The sequence below is a fragment of the Callorhinchus milii genome, unplaced genomic scaffold (genome assembly GCF_018977255.1).
Source record: "Callorhinchus milii isolate IMCB2004 unplaced genomic scaffold, IMCB_Cmil_1.0 Scaffold32, whole genome shotgun sequence".
Classification (NCBI taxonomy): Eukaryota; Metazoa; Chordata; class Chondrichthyes; order Chimaeriformes; family Callorhinchidae; genus Callorhinchus; species Callorhinchus milii.
In genome coordinates this window covers 129413-151820 of record NW_024704773.1, presented here as the reverse complement: position 1 = coordinate 151820, position 22408 = coordinate 129413, and the positions used below count along the sequence as shown (strand labels likewise).

The 22408-nt window shown below is 41.8% G+C and overlaps 1 protein-coding gene across 2 annotated transcripts in view; it reads left to right on the top strand.

The window, feature by feature from the left end:
• LOC103182849 (methylthioadenosine phosphorylase) overlaps positions 1–12740 on the top strand; it is a 77536-nt gene extending 64796 nt beyond the window's left edge. For both annotated transcript variants that reach the window (XM_007900007.2, XM_042345182.1), the window contains exons 7-8: positions 6654–6776; positions 12370–12740. In XM_007900007.2, the coding sequence (XP_007898198.1) occupies positions 6654–6776; positions 12370–12405 (159 nt within the window). In that variant the 3' untranslated portion in view covers positions 12406–12740. The remainder of the gene's footprint in view (positions 1–6653; positions 6777–12369) is intronic.
• Positions 12741–22408: the final 9668 nt, after the last annotated feature.

The following is a 22408-nucleotide window of genomic DNA, read 5'->3' as shown; positions in this document are numbered from 1 at the left end:
GTTACGTACCATTACAGGAGGCACCTATAGCAAGTTTGGCTGAGGTTTTAGTTCAAATAGATGTTGCAGTATCAAGACACGATCAAATGAAGTGTGTTGTAGTGAAGCTTGTCTGACCGATCCCAAGCATGTCCCCAGGATATCTAGTCACCTTAAATTTGAACAGGAGCACATTTCTTTGTCTTTTCAAATATTTCCATTTGTATTTCAAACTGGCCAAACCAACCATCACAAACTGGTGCAGTATTGGACGGAACAGAGGAATACTCTTGAGATAAATGGGGGTGGGATTCTCTAAGTAACAATTAGGTAATAATAATCTTTGCGTTAGATTGAGCAATTTTATCATGTAATCAAGACATCTCAAAGCACTTCACAAGATATACTGTAAAATGTAGTGTCTGTATTTTATAGACAAACAGGATAGCCAATTTGTACACCACGTTGTCCCACAAACAGCCATGAAGTGAATGACCAAATGAACACAAACATAAATGGATATCCCAGCACAATCACATCTCAGCATTCACTCCAGCTTTTCTCCTGATGTAATTTCTATCAGAATCACTTTACAGGGAATCCTGTGAACAGGAGCAGCATGTCCTGGTAGAGAGTGTGTGTGCCGAGTGTGAAACATCTCCCTTATCTGCTTTCCTTTGTACACTGCCTGTTAACATATTGTTATTCTGGAGTTGATTGAAGGATATACACTCTTACCCTAACCCCACCCAACTCATCAGAATACAGCCTCTTCTCCCTTGTCAAAGAATAAAGCTTGGAAACATATTTTCATGTAGCTTCTGCTCAAATACAAATGCTTCCTTCCGCCGTAGCAGTTTTTTTTTCAGTCAATGTGCTTATTGTTCCAAAATTGAGCAAAGTGACTCACTTGTACTCTGAGAAGTCAGACTGGGAGCTTTGCCCTTTACACTGAGCTGAAGACTATAGTTAATCAGGAAGCTGGAGAAATGCACATTTCAAAGTGTTCATCAGAAAATAGCATTGTAAAATCATGCTTCAGAATATAAAATCTGTCTCCTCTAAGGAATTCCCATAGACTTATCGGGTCAGGAATGGGTGTGTACAGTTATGAACCTATGCTCTGCAGTGTAATGCTGATCATTTTACTGATGAGTACCTAGCAGGGATGATACTGAGGACTGATTCCCAGTGATTACGAACAGGATTCATCAATAAGAAATAGGTCAATCGGAACTCCACAGACCCCACGAGTCAATGAGATGTATATCTTTTTGTTGGAAGGAGTCTCTACCTGCATTCCTCATTAAGGAATCCTGTTAGACAGCACAGCATCTTAGAAAAAGACTGAAAATGCGGTCAAAATGGTATATCTTAAGGGTTTTAAAGACGGAGGGAGCGAGTGAGATGAACAGTCTCTGGGATGGTGATCCAGGAAGGTGGGTCAGAATGACATTAAACTTGCTCACCAACAGTGGGGCAGATCAGGTTGGGGACTGGCTGGTGATTACAAGCAGGATAGTAAAGTTGCATTGGTTACTGTATAACTCTTACTGCATTGCTTACATTTCTGTTCATTATATTTAGCTGATCTGCATTTAGCATATATCTTTATAAAGTAAAACAGCCACATTTTATCTGGGTTGGCTCCGTGTAGCTGCAGATGATATGAGGCAGAATGTTGGTTATTTAGCAGAAGTTTTTGTTGTGGTTAAAGTTGCATTTATTTTACCTTCATAGATTTATGTTTGGGGAAGGATTTCTTCCCAGACAGGATCTTCCAAGGAAAGGGCAAATTGGATATACTGCCTGCTGCTTGGCTTTTGCATTCTGTGCCCTTTATTAGGATCACCACTCACAGATAAAAAATGACAAATTGCAAGTCAGATCAATGCAGGTGCAGTCATAAGTACTACGTGAAATGGCTTAGGCGTAATGATAATAAATAATCCCTCCAAAACCCCAAACAATAATAAATTGGTCATTTTCAATCCATGACTATTTGTGGGACATTGCTGTGCACAATTGGCTGCCGCATTCGCCCACAAATATACAGTCAATTCACTTTATAGTATATTCTGTTAAGCGCTTTGGGACGTCTAAAAGACGTGAAAAGCGCTACATCAAATGCAAGGATTATTATTATTATTATTATTATTAATGATCACATCTTGGAACCAGTTTAGCAAGGAAGGAAGGAAGGAAGGATGGCACTTTATTGTGCCATATTACATTAAAATGTATCACAGTAATTACTGTTAACTAACTGGTTTTGAAAGCAAATGTGGCAGTTACAAACAGTCAGAAGCTGAATGACCAATTTAATCTGGATTGTTGGTTGGACATTGGCAGAAATTCCCTTCTCTTTTTGAGTAGTGTGGTGCGATCTTTAACATCCACCTGAGGGCACATAGACATGACTTTGGTTTAATATCTCATTCAAAGGGTGATGCCAACGACAATGCAATGACACCTTAGCACTGCACGAGTGTGTTAACCATTATCTGCAATTTCCTCTCCTCGCTTGAAGTTATTGGCTCATCCTGAGATATGGATACCCTTTGGTGTCTTACTCACATGGCCATTAGCAAGGAACAAGAATGTATTGTAATGTATTGATGGTTGGGGCAGATTGTTCTGCAACTGTTGCCCTAAGGGTCAGGAATAGATCACCAAAGATTATTTGTCATTGTTCCGAGACACTATTGGAGTATCTGGACAACAGTGATCACAACATCATTAGGTTTAGAGTACTTATGGAAAGGGACAAGGAGCAATCAAAGGTGAAGATACTCAACTGGAAGAGGGATAATTTCAGTGAGTTAAAAAGGGACCTAGCCACGGTGGATTGGAAAGAAAGATTGGCAGGTAAAACAGCTAACGAGCAATGGGAAGCCTTCAAGGAGGAGGTAGTTCGGGGACAGAATAAATGCATTCCCACAAAGGGGAAAGGCAGGGCATCCAAACCTCCCTGGGTGAATAAGGAAATTGGGATTAAAATAAAACAGAAAAAGAAGGCTTATGATAAATGCCAGGTCCAAAATACAGAAGATAATCAAATAGAATATAGAAAGCACAGAAGTGAACTGAAAAAGGAAATAAGTGGGGCAAACAGATTAAATGAGAAAAGGTTATCAGATAACATAAAAAGGAACCTATTATATAAGCATATAAAGAATGAAAGGTTAGTCAAAGGTGGGGTGGGTCCAATTAGGCACCAAAGAGGAAATCTTCGTGTGGAGGCAGAGGGCATGACTGATGTACTGAATGAGAATATGAGAATACTTTGCATCTGTCTTCACAAAAGAAGAGGATGCAGCGAATGTCACAGAATCGTAGGAGAGGGTAGAGAAATTGGATAAGATAAACCGAGAGGAGGTACTAAAAGGATTGATGTGCTCAAGGTATATAAGTCACCTGGTCAAGACGGGATGCATCCTAAGTTACTGAGGGAAATAAGGGTGGAAATAGCGGAGGTTCTGGCCACAATCTTTCAATCCTCCTTGGACACTGGGTTGGTGCCAGAGGACTGGAGAGTTGCAAATGTTACTCCCCTGTACAAAAAGGGGCAGAAGGATAAACCCAGGAACTGCAGGCCAGTCAGCCTAACGTCAGTAGTGGGGAAACTTATAGAGACTATAATTTGGGACAAAATAAATTTTAATTTAGAAATAAGTTAATAAAGGACAGCCAACACGGATTTGTTGAAGGCAAATCGTATCTAACAAACCTGACAGAGATTTTTGATGAAGTAATGGAGAGGGTGGATGAAGGTATTGCAGTTGATGTAGTTTATATGGATTTTCAAAAGGCGTTTGACAAAGTGCCACATAAGAAACTCAAAGCCCAAGGTATTAAAGGGACAGTAGCAGCATGGATACAGAACTGGCTGGGAGACAAAAAGCAGAGAGTGGTGGTGAACGGTTGTTTTTCTAACTGGAGGGAAGTTTGCAGTGGTGTCCCCCAGGAGTCGGTATTGGGACTACTGCTGTTTTTTATCTATATAAATGAGCTGGACTTGGGTGTATGGACTACAATTTCCAAGTTTGCAGATGATACTAAGCTAGGATATGTACTAAACAGTGAGGAGGATAGTATCAGACTGCAAGAGAACATAGACAGACTAGTAAAATGGGCAGACACGTGGCAGATGAAGTTTAATGTGGAGAAATGCAAAGTGATGCATTTTGGGAGGAAGAATGAAGAGAGGCAAAATAATCTGATGGTACAATCATAAAATGGGTGAAGGAACAGAGAGACCTGGAGGTTCATATAAGTAAATCTTTGAAGGTGGCAGAACAGCTTTTTAAAGCTGTTGAAAAAGCAGATGGGAGACTAGGCTTTAGAATACATAGAATACAAAAGTCTGAAAGTTATGATGAACCTTTATAAAACAGTGGTTGGGCCTCAGCTGGAGACTGTGTTCAGTTCTGGGCAACACAATTTAGGAAAGATGTCAAGGCATTGGAGAGGGTGCAAAGGAGATTTACGAGGATGGAGGACTTCAGTTATCAGGCGAGGCTACAGAAGCTAGGATTATTCTCATTGGAGCAAAGGAGGTTAAGAGGAAACTTAATAGAAATTTTCAAAATTATGAGGGGATTTGATAGGGTGAACAAGGAGAAACTGTTTCCGCTTTCGGGTGGGTCGGTAACCCGAGGGCACCGATTTAAGATAGTTGTTAAAGAAAACAGAGGGGAGATGAGGAGAATTTTTTTCACACAGTGAGTTGTTCGGATCTGGAATGCATTGCCTGAAAGGGTGGTGGAATCCGATTCTATAACAACTTTTAAGAGACTAGATAATTATTTGGGGAGGACAAGTTTACAGGGGTATGGGGAGAGAGCAGGGGAGTGGGATTGATTCGGATAGCTCTTTTCAAAGAACCGGCACAGACACGATGAGCCGAATGGCCGCCTTCTATGCTGTATAATTCTATGATTCTATTCTATGATACTCCATATGAAAGGCACATGAAAGGCAAGTTGTTTTTGTGGCTGTTGTCCACAAAAATTTTCTTTTGCATTGACCCTCTGTAAATTCTGGATTTAAGCTCTCCACCATGTTATAACAGCTGAAAATCGAGGTATTTCTCTCTCTCTAGTTTCATTTGAGTAGAAGTTGCTTTCATTCACAAGGAATTGTCGGTTCTATTAGAATTGTACTTATGGAGTTTCTGTATTTGATGCACAACACCTTACATAGTGGAAACAAGTGTTTGAAGGGAAATGCGACTGAGTCACTAATTTATTTCCTTCTCCAACTTACCTTCATGTTATTTAGCGGTTGCCTGTGTGTATTTTCTTAGTGCCAATGATTAAATAATGGAACACTTTTTGTTCACCTGAGTTTTCATTTGAATGTGGAAGATATCCATTCCCCAGTTTTGCTTTCATTGATCAAAAAAAGCACTTTCGTTAAATACTCTTTTCATCCAGACCTTTTTTTTAAAACAAATTCCATCAATAGTTCTTCTAGTCACTCCATTTTAGATGTTTCAACAGCATGATAAGGAGCTTTATTGAATGCAAAGATTATTATTTTTATTATTCTTTTAGGAAAATGTGAAATGGATATAATGACAATATCAAACTGCCTCAGTTTGATGTTTTCTTTACCTCCCCAGAAATTTATAGCAACCATTCTATTTGAAAAATCATGAAAATGCATTCCAGGCAAGCTTCTTTTAATAGTTCATTTGATATAATGGAAGGGGATATACAAAATAAACATTGAGACGCATGCCATGCTAGAAATGTTTTGTGTGGATCTCCCTTACAGCGTTTTGTCTTATTTTTTTAATAAGGCAAGCGTAACCCATAAAGTACTGCACTAGATCACTCGGAGCAGTAGAGGAAATCAAATTCCAGTGACTAACTTGACTTGTCTAAAGCAGCGAATGTGCATTTCTTTCTGTTGCACAGCTTATTCACTCTTTCCCCCTTGCTGTGAGGATTTCACTCAGTTTGAATAACAAACGTGGGGCTTTAAATTTCACCTAAGCTTGGTCTATCAGACCATTTTGTTTTAAAATGTAAGAATTGGATACATTTCTTAAATTCATTTTTTTCTGTTATTCTTAAAAAGTCCAAGATGACTGAAGTTTAGATATTTTTCTGAATTCCTGGTGATCACAGTTCTAATGGACCCTTTATGACAAAATAGTCTTGCAGATTAACACTAGATAGAATTCCAAGCCTATAGTGCCCCTGCCCCTTTACCAGGTTTGTGGGAAGTTAGTTCCTGTCTCCCATTGAGTAATTGGAGTAACTGGAGGTATAAGCCTGACTGTTGTTGGGAGTTTCCGTCCTTCGGATGAGATGTCAAACTGAGGTCCCATTAGCCTGTCAGGTGGACGTTAAAGATCCCATGGAACTATTCAAAAGAGAGGGGAGTTTCTCCAGGTGTACGTGCCAACAATCCACCAAATAAAATTTGTTATTCACTTTATGGTTGGTTGTGGGATATTACTGTGCACAAATTATCTGCTTTGTTGACCCACAAAGTACAGTCACCATGCTTTACCGAAAAAATACTGTGCAACCCATTGAGACATTTTGACGACATGACAAGGTGCTGTATCAAATGCAGAGGCTGCTTTTATTTGTTATAATGTTATTATTTATGCACAAAATAACTGTTTATGTGCTCCCACCCCTCTCTTTCAACTCCAGGTATCTGTGGAAAAAGTCCTCAAAACAATGAAGAAGAATGCAGAGAAGGCTGTGAACATAATACTCGATGTCATTCCACAGATTGCTTCCATGGACTGGTCTGACACTATCAAGAACTTGAAGGTGGGTTCAGCTGTCAGTTTGGTAGGGTGCAAGTACAAAGTGCTTCTTCTGCAGTACATTGTGGGTATTGGTGAACCCTGAAAGGAAGGATGAGTCTGCTCTTTTGATCATTAGCCTATAGAACAACAAAATCTCAGTGGAGACACTTCCATGTAACTAAGTACTATAAATATCTTCGATAACATAGTTACCTTTTGTTATCTTGCTTCCTTCCCCGTAGAGTCTTGTCATTTCCGCAGCTCCTTTAACCCCTTCACCACTGCTGAGACACCAGCCTCTGCCCAAGGCAGTGCCCAGCAGTGAGCGTAAACACATTTTTGTGGGATTAGGAGGTCTAAGAATAATGATAACGCTTGCATTGGGACTGGCAATGCATCAGCGCCTTGGGACGTCTTCCCAACTTGAAAGGCGCTATACAAATGTAATCTTGTTGTTGTTGTTGCATTTGATATAGTGGCTTATCACTCCGTTGAGATGTCTCAAAGTGCTACACAGAATAAATTGTAAAGTAAAACTGTATATTTAGTGGGCAAAACACAGCAGCCAATTGCGCACAGCAGTGTCCCACAAACCGTCGTGGTTTGAGTGAGCCCAAAAAACATTTTTGAGGGACTATTACCTCCTGAAAGCAATTCATCCGGGTTCCTATTTACTGCTAGTAAAGTGAGGCATGTGGCCTAAGGAAACTTGCCTAAGGTTTCACCCGCCCAAGAATCGAACCAGGGTCCACTCGCTTCTGAAGCGAGCTTCCTTTCCCGCCACTCCCTTCTCGAACCCCTCCAATCGGGCTTCCGTGCCACCCACAGCACAGAAACCCCCCTGATCAAAGTGACAAATGACATTCTGTCCATCTGCGACCACGGGCTTCCTCTGCTTCCTCGTCCTCCTTGACCTCTCTGCTCGCTTTCGACACCGTCGACCACTCTATCCTCATCCACCGCCTCTCCTCTCACCTCAATCTTCACGGCGCTGTCCTTGATTGGTTCAGATCGTACCTCTCACACCGCCTGCACTTCACCTCCTCAAACCGCTTCTCCTCTAACCCCGGACCGTCTCATGCGGCGTTCCTCAGGGCTCTGTCCTTGGTCCCCTCCTCTTCAATATCTATAGGCTCCCCCTTGGTGACATCATCCGCAGACATGGGGTCAACTTGGACATGTATGCGGATGACACCCAACTCTACCTCTCTGCCTCTACCCTTGATTCCAAGACCATTGCTGTGCTGACAGAATGTCTGTCAGACATCAAGTCCTGGATGAGAGCTAACTTTCTTCAGTTGAACGTCAATAAGACCGAGGTTCTCTTGATTGGCTCCCGTCAGTGCCTCCTCACCTCAGACGCTGACAACATCACCATCCATGGTTGCACACTCCACCTCACGGAGCCAGTCTGGTACCTTGGGGTCTTGTTTGACCCTCAGCTATCCTTTCTATCCCACATCTGCGCCATGACCCGCTCTGCCTTCCCCCACCTCCGCAACATCGCCGGCTCCGACACTGTCTCGCACCACAGGCCGCCGAAACCCTCAGACAAGTCTTCATTGCATCGAGGCTCGACTATACAAACTGATTACTTGTCGGCCTCCCCAACTGCTCCCTCCACAGACTACAGATCATCCAGAACTCTGCAACCCGTGCCTCTCCCCATCCTTGCCCAACTCCACTGGCTTCCCATCACACATAGAATACAGTTCAAGATCCTGGTCCTCACCTTCAAAGCCCTCCACAGTCTTGCTCCCCCCTTCCTCTCCGACCTCCTAACCCCCTACCACCCTGTTTGCTCCCTCTGCTCAGCGGGCTCCGGCCTGCTCATCCCACCATTGGCATGCGGGCCTTCCGCCACCCTGCACCCACCCTCTGGAACTCAATCCCTCAGGCCCTCCGTTTCGCCCCCTCCCTCGCCACCTTCAAGACCCACCTCAAGACCCTCCTCTTCAACCGTGGTTTCGATCTCCCTGCTTCCCCCCCTGCCCTCCACCATCCCCCACCTTGACCCTCAGCTCGGATCCATGTCTGTCCAGCGCCTTGGACATCCTCCCAACGTGAAAGGCGCTATAGAAATGTAATTTTGTTTTTGTTGTTGCTGCATTGCTGAGTGGAATGATGCCTGTTTAACCTCTTTACCTGGAAGGGTGGTGGTAGGGGGGATGCTGAAGGGAGCTAAAATGGGGATTGGAAAAAGGATAGGATTGATGAATAATCAAACTGTGAATTTAAAATAAAATAATCTTATCCCAATCATATTGTTGGAAACAGCTTCACATTTCTCAGGCAGTTTTCTCCGAGGGACACAGGAGTGGAAGAGCTTGTCCAGGGATTGACTATGGATTGGATTGTGGGGAAAAACATTCTCTGGAAAAACTGTTACGACACACACTGGGCGGATTTTTTTGATTTAAATTATTCCAGTTTCACTTCCTCTCTCTCTCTCTTTCCCTCACAATAGATTCTATGACTGAGCTTTAAAAATATGTGTTCAAGTCATGTTAGTCGAGGCAGGGTACTTTAACTAAGCAATACAAAGCACCCACTAAATGCCTGTCGACTTGTGGGGTCACCCTTAGTGTCTAAGTGGGAAATTTAATTCTGCACTTCAGAAGCCTGCAGAAGTGTCAGGAATTCTCTTCTGACATTTGCTTTTTCCCCAACGAAGCAGTCTTTTCCAAAGATGCCCTAAAGCTATTCAGTACTTCGCCCACATACACATCAATTGCAGGAAAATTACGTCAGTCAAGGTTTGCCCGCACCTCGGAAACTACCGAGTTCCTAAAATTACAAAGGCCTCACTGCTCTTTTGTGAGTGATTTTCAGCTTGGTTCCTTCCATCTGGTGTAGCTCCCATTTGTAAACGTTTTATAGCTCAACAGCTGTCGTTCTAGCTAAACAATTTTGATAATGTACATGCCCACGATATCCTTGCTCATTGAAAATTATGAATCCAACTCAGATTTCTTTTTTGAAAAACTCTATTTTACTGCCCCTCCTGAAATCGGCACATTTAGTACAGATCAGGCATTGAACCCATGACCTTCTCATATTTATTGGCTTAGTGCTACTACAAGGCAATGCCTTTACCTACTAGAATATCAGGAGTGCTGTGTACAATATAGGCTTCTAGTTCTCTATTTCTAGTTCTCACTTTTTTCAAATGCTGTATCAGGTTTAGTATAGCTTTATTTTTATTATCTCATTTTCTTCCTGTCCTCTCTAACTTCTCGCTCCAACCCTCCCTGAATTTTTGCCAGGTTGGGCAACTGGTAAATAACGCCATGAGTGCCTAAGCACTCTGAGATGCTGACTAACGTGAGGGACCCTATATAAATGCAAATTGTTATTGTTTGATATTCTTTTTTATTATTTTGGTTTTGTGAAGGAAATACTAAAGTACATTTTTATGAGTTCAATAAGTTCTCAGGCTGATATTCAGAAACACATTCTGAACGTTAGCAGCTCTCGACATCTGCAACCAATAGGGGGTTTTTCTAGGAAGGTGAACATTTTTCTTTATGCAAATTATAAAGCAGTGGTGGTATTGAAAAGGAAAAACCTGGTCAAGAGAGTGTTAACTCTTTTCAGTTTCACCACACCCAGACCATCCACACCACCTTCTCCCCCCACCACAGCTGCTGCCACTGCCCCAAACTTACGCTCCTTTGCCCCCATTTCTCCCTCCTCCCTCTCAACCACAATCACCTGCATGAAGTTCATCAAATGCTGCCTCGGTCAGCTTCGGTCACACCTCTCCCTCCACTCCCTCCTCGAGCCCCTGCAGTCTGTTTTTTGCCCTGCCCACAGCACCGAGATAGCGCTTGTCAAAATCACAAACAACATCCTCTCTTTCTATGACCAGGGCTCCCTCTGCCTCCTCGTCCTCTTCTACTTTGTCTCCTCTAGCTGCGACTACAGGTCCGCCAATGTTCCATCAGCTTGTCTGGCGGACATCACGGCCTGGATGAGTGCAAACTTCTTGCAGCTGAGTGTGGACAAGACGGAAGCCATACTCCTTGATTCCCGTTAACATCTTCACTCCTGCGGATCTGACGTCTTAAACCTCCCCAGCCTCTTCCTCAGACTCATGAACCAGTGTGTAATCTAGGCGTCCGGTTTGATCCCCAGCTGTCCTTCCTTCCCACATCCGGTCCCTGACCAGGACCACCTTCCTCCACCTCTGCCACATTGCCAGCCTCCGACCGTACCTTACCATAAGTGCAGCTGAAACCCTCGTGCATGCGTTGTCACCTCTCGCCTGGATTACTCCAACGCACTTCTCACCGGTCTCCCCAGCTCTACTATTCAAAACATCCAGCTCATTCAGAACTCTGGCACCCACATACTGACCCGGACCAAACTCCGTACCCAGATCTCATCAGTTCTGGCCAGGCTCCACTGGCTTCCCATCACCGAACACATTGACTTCAAGATCCTCACACTGATGTTCAAATCCATTCACGCCCTGGCACCTCCCTATCTCTCTGACCTCCTCACTCCTGAATCAATCACTCGGCGCCTCCTCCCTGATGGCATTTTATACCCTTTAACCTACAATATTCTATAATGCGAATCCATTTTGGAATGGGCTCTCTAAAATGCTGTTTTTGGAACCAAATCTCTCTCAAGTGAATCATTAGAGGAACACTGCAGGGTAAAGCTCTGAAAGTTATTTGCTGGAGTATTTGCCGGTAAATACACAACAACAATGTTTTATTTCTTTAAAAAAAAGAAAAGAAATTTAACAAACTTGCCACAAGGTGGCTGAGCTGCTAACTGAAGCTCTTAATTCCTGGGTAAAAGTGGCAGCCTTCGCTTTACATTGTTGAGCTTTAGACATTCTAGTCTGGCCAGGTGGAGTGTTTGTTTAGTGCTTGAGTAAATTGTAAGTACAAATGAGCTTCTTATACATGATGGGAACCCTCTGCTTCTGATTTCTGGATCCTTACCACGAGAATGTAGAGGATTCATGATAGTCCAAGAGTCTCTTTCTGTGTACGAATGTGTACTGTTGTATGACTGCACAAGAGATTTTGCTTACCATCTCTGACTCGTTGGAGTGAGTAAAATTGTGAGGTTCGTCATAGAATTGTTAAATAGGGAATTTGCAACTATGCTCAGATCCCTATTTCGTGCCGGGCCACAATCCGGAAGGTGAAACTGACATTGGCAACTGAGCGAAGTTTCAGTGAGTCACATCCAAGTACATCCAAGATTTGTGATTAACTGAACTTTATTCCAAACTCATAATTTAGTCCACAAAAATAATAATGCTGTACTGTAATAATAATCCTCCTGACATGAAAGTCTCTATACAAATGTAATTTTGTATTGTGTTATCACATCTTTGAGACAGTTCAAAGCACTTTACAGGGTTTACTGTGTTTTTAGGTGAACCTTCAGTTTCAAATGAAGATGGGTTACAAAGACCGTGTTTTAATAGTAAACCCTGACATTTGCTCTAAACCTGTCTGTCGGTTGCCTATCAATGTGATCATCTTCCTCCAAAACACACCGTATAACAGATGTTGCAGTGAGAGGAAACCATTTTCCTCCAGTCTTTAATGTGAGGTGTTTTAAGGAGGATTTTTTTCTTTGCTTTCCAGGACTCCTTGCAGATTTCCATTATGTTACCACAATAGAGATTGACCACCTGGAAGATGATCCTTCTGTGATCGAGTTCTCATCATTATAGTTTATCTTAGTATTTCAAGGTTATCATTTATACAGCACAGTGTTTGAATTATCTGCATGTGTACCCCCAGTAAAAGTTGAAACAAGAACTAGAAATGGTGGTATTGAGCTGTACATTATTCATATCAATCTTTCTCAGTCTGTCTATCTAATACTATTACCTGGAAATGTGCCTGTTATCACAGTCAGTTAACCTATGTAATTGAACGTTGTGGCTCCTCAATATCCTTTCAGCATGTGATTTGTAATTTCAAAAGCCGATTAAATCTCTCCCCTACCCTTATCTGTTCTGGTGAAATATCCTTATCTCAGGCGCTTATTACTCCTTCAATATTGTGATATATTATTTATGCATCTACCAATGAATTAGTTAAGAGCATGTATTTCTGTGGTAATATTGCTCCTAAACATGCATCATCGTGTTTCATTTTATTTATAATAATAAATAATAATAATCCTTTAGTTTAATATAGCGTGTTTCATGTCGTTAAGATGTCTCAAAACACTTCACAGAATACACTATAAAGTGAATTGACTATATTTTGTAGGTGAAATATGCTTCACTATATACTTCACCATATTTTGTGGGCAAAATAAATATATTTTATTATGTTCAGGTAACTGATATCCAATGCAGTGTTGGGGGATGTTTGCATTGTCAGAGGTGCCGATCGCCCATTCAAATGGACATTAAAAATCCTATAGCACGATTTGAAAAGCAAAAGGAATTTCTTCTGATGTTCTGGCCAGCAACCAAGATAATATTAGTCAGTCGATTTTGTGGTATATTGCTGTGCACAAATTGGCTGCCACGTTTACCGACAAAATACACAGTCACTACATTTTTACACTTTGAAGCACTTTGAACCACATGATAACAACAACAATAAGATTACATTTGTAGAGCGCCTTTCGTGTCTGGAAATAATAATAAAATAATAAGGTGCTGTATCAAATTCCAAAGATTATTATATTGATTATAAACACCAAATCAAATGAAAACTGCATAATATGGCATTTGTATTTTTGAGCTTCGGTGTAATTGGATCACAAAAATATTCCAAAATGAAACTTTGCAACTAATTCAGATAAAATAATAATAATAATAATCCTTGTATTTGATATAGCGCTTTTCACGTCGGGAGGACGTCCCAAAGCGCTTCACAGAACACACTGTAAAGTGAATTGACTGTATATTTGTGGGCGAACGCGGCAGCCAATTGCGCACAGCAATGTCCCACACACAGTCGTAGATTGAAAATAATAATAATAATAATAATAGTCCTTGCATTTGATATAGCGCTTTTCACGTCGGGTGGACGTCCCAAAGCGCTTCACAGAACACACTGTAAAGTGAATTAACTGTATATTTGTGGGTGAACGCGGCAGCCAATTGCGCACAGCAATGTCCCACAAACAGTCGTAGATTGAAAATGACCAATTTATTATTGTTTTTGGTTTTGGAGGGATTATTATTAGGTGTGTGGAGTAAGCAAACTTGCCCAAGGTTTCGCCCTGCCTGGAATTGAACTCAGGTCACTCACTTGCAAAGAGAGTGCTCTCACCACTGAGCTACAGGACTCCAGGACTCAATAGTTTATTAACTCAGAAGTGCCCAGATAATTTTCAAACTCTGAAAATCCGTCTAACAAGAAGTCCGATAACACGATGGTTCCATCCAACCGTATTCTTCATCCATGGAATGAATGCTTCCATGGCACAAGGACAGGGTGAAAATCCTAAAGAGCAGTTTCACAATAAAAGATGAAATGATATTCAAAATAAGTGAGTACAGTCCTATGTTTTCCTGCTACAATAATAGCTCAAGTTGTTGCACCCTCCCAACTTTGCCCGAGGTTTAGAACTGTCAGCTAGATAAAGATTCCTTTGTCTTCTGTTTGTCACTTCAGTGTTTTGCAATTCGCTGTACTTAAATTGTTCCTAAACCACGTGCTATTGAATTTTCCTCCACGGAGTAAGTGTGCACAGATTAAACCGGTTTATACAATGGTGTGGCTGTACCAATACTAGCTGTGCAAACATCATACTTTAATTTGGAGAAATACAGGTGAGATCTTCTGGAGTGCATTTCGGATCAGTTAATGCAACTGTGATTGTCTCATCAAAACAAGTTTGTAGTGTGGATATTAACATGGGTTAAATTGTAAAAGATTAAGGAATACTTGTCACATATGTTACATAGGCTGAACATTTTGTGTGAAGTAATACTGGAGATCTGGCCATGCCGTGCTTGATGCCTTCATCTGTTTGTAATGAATAATAATAATAATAATAATTCTTGCATTTGATGTAACGCTTTTCACGTCTACTAGACGTCTCAAAGCACTTCACACAATGTACTGTAAAGTGAATTGACTGTATATTTGTGGGCGAAAGGTGGCAGCCAATTGCGCACTGCAGTGTCCCACGAATAGTCGTGGATTGAAGTGACCAATTTATTACTGGAGGTTTTTTTATGAGGGATTATTATCAGGCTTGTGGAGTAAGGTAAACTTGCCCAAGGTTTCGACCTACCAGGAATCAAACCCAGGTCTCTGGCTTGCGAGGCGAGTGCTCTAGCCATTGAGACCCCGGATCCAGAAGGAGACTTTATTCTTAACCTCTTTCTTACTTGGTGATTACTTTTAACCTGTGCTTCTAGTTAGATTACTTGACCAATGAGATAACTTCTCACTGTTTATTTTATTAGTCTATCTATTGTAATGTCTAAGAAACACATGAATGGCTCTTTGTGCTGTTCTTCCTAATTCCTTTTGTAGACTGATATGTTTGTGTGGTGCCATCTTAAAATTTGAATTCTCACCTATTTCTTGCATTGCATTACCTGATACAAGACTCTTCTCTGATTTCAGTTTGATTGGTGACTCTGATGATATTGTACTATGGAAGTGGAATATGACCTTTGTTGTATTTTGGAGTTAAGTTACTTTGTTCAATCTGGTTTCTTCTACTTCTTTTGAATCATTGGATGAATGCACATTAGAAAATGACACTTTTAGGATTAGGCATAACATGTTGAAACAAACTCCAACTTACAAATTTGATTTTAATTGATATTGCAACTTCATGTACACACACCAACAGATTGAACTAGCTTTTCTAAACCAATAAATTAATAAAATATAGTAGCTCAATGGTTAGAGTGCTTATCTCGCAAGCAAGAGACCTGGGTTTGATTCCCAGCAGGTCGAAACTTTAGGCAAGTTTCTTTACTCCACACACCTATTTACCTAGCAGTAAATAGGAACCCGGTTGTTAGTCGATTGGCAGATCGCTTTCCAGGCGTAATAATTCCTTAAAAAAACAATAATAATAAATTGGTCACTTCAATCCACGACTGTTTGTGGGACACTGCTGTCCGCAATTGGCTGCTGCATTTCACCCACAAAATATACAGCCAATTCACTTTACAGTATATTCTGTGAAGTGCTTTGAGATGGCTCAAAAATGTGATAAAGAGTTATATCAAGGGCAAGTATTGTTATTATTTATTTCCCACACCATTGTTACCAGGCCCTCCAGTATTTGAAGGCTGAATAGTGTGTGTTTTTTCTTGGAGCTGTTTCTTATCCTCAAGTCCTCTTGCTCTTACGCAATTTCTGCTTGTTTTTAATTCCATCACAATGACTTTACATGTTATGCATAGTCATTATGCACAGTTCTACACCTCAGATTGCACATTCTGAACCTCTCATTCTGTGAAGATTAATGTGCAAAAGTAGAGCCCCTTCGTCTCCAAAACTGAATCTGAGCTTCTTCTTTGTGGTAACACCTGTCACTATTGTCCCCCTAGCTGCACCAAATACTATCACTCACATAACAGTTTATAAAAGTTAGGATTGACTGTCTCTTCCAACTAATTTTTTGACCAGCCCGCTGTGTCTGACACATGCGAAAATCCATCACCATGGACGGGAGTACCCATAAAGGAAGTTTTTCCCACTGTTATGGCCAACAATCCTCCAAATTAAAAAAAGCAAATGGACTAAGGAATGTTGACCTCCTAGTGAGTTTGTAACTACTCTAATAACTGCACTAGTTGAAAAAGACTAAAAATGAAAAAGACTAAAAAAAACTTGAGTTTTAGCTGACCACATTAGATGAGTTTCCACTGGACAAGTGATACCAAGGTGCAATGTAAGGAAAGTTCATTGGTGCCTGCAATCGCAAGGAACTTATCTTTCCTCATTGTAGTAAAGACTATTGGAGTGCAACACAAGCACTCTCAGATACTAGCCTGCATGAATGGTGCTATATAAATGTAAATTGTTATGGCTTTGTTGTAGTACTCATTTTGACACAAGATGAAAATGGAAGAGTTAATTGAGCCATTATTCCAAGTAATACTGGTTGCAAAAGATAAATTATAATTGCCTTTCCAAAATAGCAGTAGCTGAGAAAATGCAGTTGAGTACTTACTGAACTATTGCCTCTCAAGCGGCTAACAGGCCTGCTTCATCTCCTCCATCCAATCCACTGCACTACCGGTGGGCCAACTTTCTGCCATTCTGCCGTAGTTCTCTGGGACTCCAAGGTGATACTGAGAATTTAGGAGGAACTGCTTCATGCAGATTGTAGTGAGAATTTGGAACTTGCTGCCTGAAATGGTGGTTAAAACATATACTATAGATGCACTTAAGAAGAAGCTAAATGTACATATGATGAGATAGAAGGGTATGGGAGAGAGTTGGAAGTGGGTGGAGACTCCAGTGGCATATAATACTGAACAGAGTGGTGGGTAACTGACCTGTTTATCTAAATCTTTTTNGTTGGTCAGCCAGGTGTCTGACAGAAGCAAAAACCAATGACCATTTTGAAGAGTTCCATGCATCCCACCTTCACATGGAAATTCCCATATATTAGAATGGAATATTTACCCTCCCTGCTTCCCTAATTCCAGAGACTATTGGGCTCAAGCTGGCAGGTGCCAAGGCTTAGGGACTGCAGAGTGTGCATTGGGGAACTATTGGAGGTTAACTAGCTAAAACATAGCTTGCTGTTAAAAGCAGTATCTGGGAAGCTTCCTGCTGCTTGTCCAGCTAGGACCATCCTACCCTTTAGGGCTTTGGCTTGCAGGGTTAACAGGATTTGAGTGGGATGACTCTCGGCCCCCGGTGACTGGTCTGCGCTTCCAAGTCCTGCTGATGAGCCAGACAGACTGTGCTGGCATCAGCACTGCCCTGGAATACTGCAGACCCGCCTGGCTCAGGAACTGGGCTACCGACACTACCGGGCTGGCTCAATTCTGGCATTCCATTGCCAGGCATGTCACCTTGAAGCCAATTCATTTCCAAGCAAACTCTGCTCCTGCCCCCACCCTTCCTGGAGGAGTTTGTATAATTATCACCACTGCAATCCCAAAGTAATTGTGTGGAACCTTCCAGTGCAAAATTCCATGTGTAGGTCAGCCCTGGATATCTCAGTGCCCACCAACAAATGCTAACTGAGAGGCCACTTTTTTTTTAAGGCCATTTTGACCCAGTTCCCCTGAATGTTTGTTGAAGGCAAGTTTGACTGTGATTATATTCCTCAAGTAATACACATTATTTGTGAAGTTGCTGACTCCTACTGCAGAACATTATAATTTAAGTTTGAAATGCAGGGCTGGTGACATTACTGTGTGAATGTGCAGCGGTGTAGCTGGTATTCAACTCCGTGCAAACTTGGGTTTGCTTCTTCATGCATGCGGGGGTGGCTGTCAACCTTAGTCAATATGTGTGACTGACTGGGTGCAATTAGTTAGTGGTTGTGAGTCCACAACCATTTGTGAGTCACAGGGGCAGACCATTCCTTTACAACAGGAAAATAATACATACCTGCATTTGCATTTGATAAAGTGCCTTTCAGGTCTGGAGGACATCTCAGTGACTCGCAAACAGCCACTGTATTTGAAGAGAAGGAAGCGACCAATTTATTTTGGACTTGGTCAGTTGTGAGAAAGGGTCCTGGACCCCAAAGGTCGTCTCACTTCCCTCTCTCCATAGATGCTGCCTGACCCGCTGAGTGTTCCCCAGCGACTTCTGTTTTTGTTTCGGATTTCCAGCATCTGCAGCATTTTGCGTTTAATTTATTTTGGAAGATTGTTGGCCACAGGACAGGAGCTCTTCTCATTTCACATAGAGCCCCGAGTTACCTTAATGTCCACCTCAACACAACAGGGGGGGTGGGTGGGGGGTAGGACCTCGTTTAACATTTCATCTGAACCACGGATGAAACAGGACCGACTCACAGAGTAACTAATGACATTAGTAACCAGAGCCGCAAATCTCGGAATTATTGACTCATAATAATAATTTTGCCAATGGATCGGTAGTATTGTCCTGATGTGAGAGTTAACTGAAATGAAGATGATTTCAGAGATTAAGGTGACATGTGCAGTGACTGTGGTCCCCTGTGTGCTGTCACCTTGTTATGCATTGGGTCACATCTCATTGGTATTCACTCCATTTTCCATTAATATCTTCCAGTAAAGAAAGTGCCTTTATCACTGTTCAACCTTATTAAGTGCTTTGTAGTACAGCGCTCTTCTGGCTATCGATTTTGCTTCTGATATTGCTCTGAATTACCGCGGATTATAAATAGCAACGATTCCTTTGATGAAGAATTGCAGTTTTTGTTATTTGGGGAAAACAAAATTCGTTTTTCTGTTGCAACACATCATTTCGCTGCGGAATGTATCTGTTTATAATCAGTAGCACCGATATAGTTTTAGGTTTTATAACAAATAATTTATAACAATTTTATATATTTTATAACAAATATATAAAGGTACACGTGCTGAATGTCTTCAGCAAAACCTGCAATAAGCGGTAGCTGCAAGTTTCGCAAACGTCGGTGTTACGGAATCCTGGCGAAGCGCAGTCGCTTTCGAATGGGAGTGAGGGTGGGGGTGAGGGTGGGGATAGGGGTGGGGTTGAGGGTGGGGGTGAGGGTGGGGGTGAGGGTGAGGATAGGGTGGGGGGTGGGGTTGAGGGTGTTTTTTATTTTCGGAATTGTGGTTATGAAGGCGGCGAAATAGAAGCAGTGGTTGAATGTTCAGGAAACACCGTGTGGTTTGGATTAGAATTCTTACCCGGGAGCAGCAGCCCACAGAGCCGGGCCGGGCCGGGCAGGGTGCTGCAGAGCAGTGCCGTGCAGGGTGGTGCAGTGCCGTGCGGAGTGGTGCAGTGCAGAGTGGTGCAATGCCGTGCGGAGTGGTGCAGTGCAGAGTGGTGCAGTGCCGTGCGGAGTGGTGCAGTGCAGAGTGGTGCAGTGCCGTGCGGAGTGGTGCAGTGCAGTGAGGAGATCCGAAAACTCACAGGTCTGAAGAGGCGTGAAATAAGCCTAAACTCTAACTCGGTTAGAAACTTGGGTTCCGCAGAGCTTCCAGGAAGTGATCGTCGGGAGGTATTTTGCGGGGTGGGTTAATTATCCACGTGCAAAACTGCTCAGGGCTGTGCTGATCGTGTGCAGATACGGACAGATTCCCATTACTAAACAACATTGTTGTTGCAATGAATATGTTAATGTGACTCTGTGAATAATATAATAATTATGTTACATCCACTTCCAAATGATGGGAAATCACAGGAGCAAGACTGGTGGTTATTGCCTCTGTTCCAAGAACACAAGTGTCCTCAAAGTGCACTCTGGAAATAAACCCATTGCAGGTCGTGGACTCCTCGATCAGGAGAATTAAAAACTTTCGAGAAATATCCTTAGTTACTCATCAGTTTAAATTGCCTCTCAGACCCACCCACACACATGCACACAATAATCAACTAAAACAGAACCATTTCGGTTCACTAACTGGGGGAAATATCCTATGGGGTATTCCCCCAAAACACCGGGCTTTCAGGAAGCTCGGGAACCAGAGCGGGTTAGTACAGGGCAGTGCGGAAGTGGAATGGAGACTCTTCGAGAGGGTCGGGAGTTGGGTTTCCACACGTTACAGACTCTTCCCGATCGATCGCGAAATAATCCACTGAAATGTTGCTGATGGGAGAGAGCGTCGTGGGCATTTTTGCAGGGAATGTGCGCTGATGTTAACTAACCCTGACCTTCCCTCCTCCTGTGCCAGCCTGTGGGCTTCTCTGGGCAAACTGCCCCCCAATAATGCGCTTATTATCACTTTCCGACCCAATTTGCACCACTAGGGTTTGCTTCACTGATGCTATAACATCACCCGATGTCCCTCTATTTATCTCGAAACGTAATTCCTTTTCGCTGGATTCGTGACGATTGAAAACCGAGTAGTTCAGGTCTCACTTGAGATTTTTTTTGCAGCTGTACTCCAGTTGTTTAACTCGAAGTGCTGTACTCCCTTTATACATTCGTTTAAAATATTCGTTTAAAATGTTTTAATAATTCAGTCAATTTAGACTGACGAGTGAACTGAGGATATTTCTCAAACGTATCTAATATCTAAGACATGCTTAACATACGGTATGTCATATATAAACATACATAAGATATCAATACGAAGATTGGGAGCTTATGGACAAATCATACGGCATAAAAATCGTATAAAGTATTGGACATTTTTATTAATATCCATGCCACACACAAACATATGCAAATGATTCTGATCTGCACTACACCACTGAATATGCGGAACACAATCACACACTTTAGAGCAGACTGTATTTATCTTAACGTTTGCAAAAGATTTTACAAAATACCACAAACTGCTGATCTACACTGCAGTTAGAGAATGGATTCCCCTTAGATGTTTTGAATGCACAATTTAGACAAAGTATTACGTCTACTCTTCTACATGATTTTTTTTTGCTTTACAATATTCATACTTTGGATGAATTGAAGTTGAGCGTTAAGAAATACGAAGCAGTTAATTCGGAATGAACGTGGTTTGGCTTTGTTAAATTGAGTTTTTGTCAATAATGTTCGCCGTATACGAGGTTGAAAGCAACAATGCATTAAAGTTATTTGTTAGAAAAACACGTTCAAAGTGCTTTTTAAATCGAGTGCAATAGATCACAATATGGCAGTTAATAATTATTCCAGTCCTACCCATGCAGTTTCTAAAGAAATTACAACTGTCATGTTTAGCAGCGGTGGACAAATTGTATCCATTTTATTAAACTGGAAATACTGAAAAAGTGAAGCCCTAAACTTTCGGGATCCTAAATTGTAGGAAAAGTGCAATGAAAATTGAAAATAGCAGTATTTACTATTTTTATAGGTAATTACGGGCACTGCCGTCAAATTGCAGGTGCTCCCTTTTTTTTAAAAAAGGGGAAATATTTCGAGAATAAAAAAAAATCTTCAAGGGATGGGATATAAGCAGAATCGTGGAAATTTACAGCATAGAAGGAGATCATTAGGCCCATCGAGTCTGTGCCAACTCTCAGAGCAGTCCCACTGCTCTTCCTCCCCCATCACCATCTCGAGAGGTAATCCATTCACAAACAGTGCGATAACACATTGTGATAAATTAACTTTAAAAAAAAATACAGTCTACATGTATGTACATGCATAAGAAATCAGGCATCCTTTCAGCGACTTGTGGCATCCTCTCAAGAGAATAATGTACAATAACAGCCAAATTATACAAAAACAGAATTAAAAAAGCCAACTCTACGTTTCAACCTTTGCATCTTCATTTGGTAATCATGCTGTAAACTAGATGAGCCAAAAATGTACCACAAATAAATGCATATTTATTTTAAGTGTATAGATTTCTGCAACTAACTGATATTTTGATGTTCTCTGGTGGATTCGAAGTCATGTAGAGGAAGGTAAGCGGGGTCTCTTGGAGCTGAACTGGCTTCAAAGTGATAGTCTCAGAAGCGAATCAGCCCTCTGTGCGGGTCTCAGTACAAGTCTTGAGCCAGTGAAGTCCGCAATACTCCAGGTCACTGCTGATGACAGCACTGCCTGCCTGCCAGCCAGCCAGCCAGCCAGCCTGCCAGCCTGCCAGCCAGCCCTGCC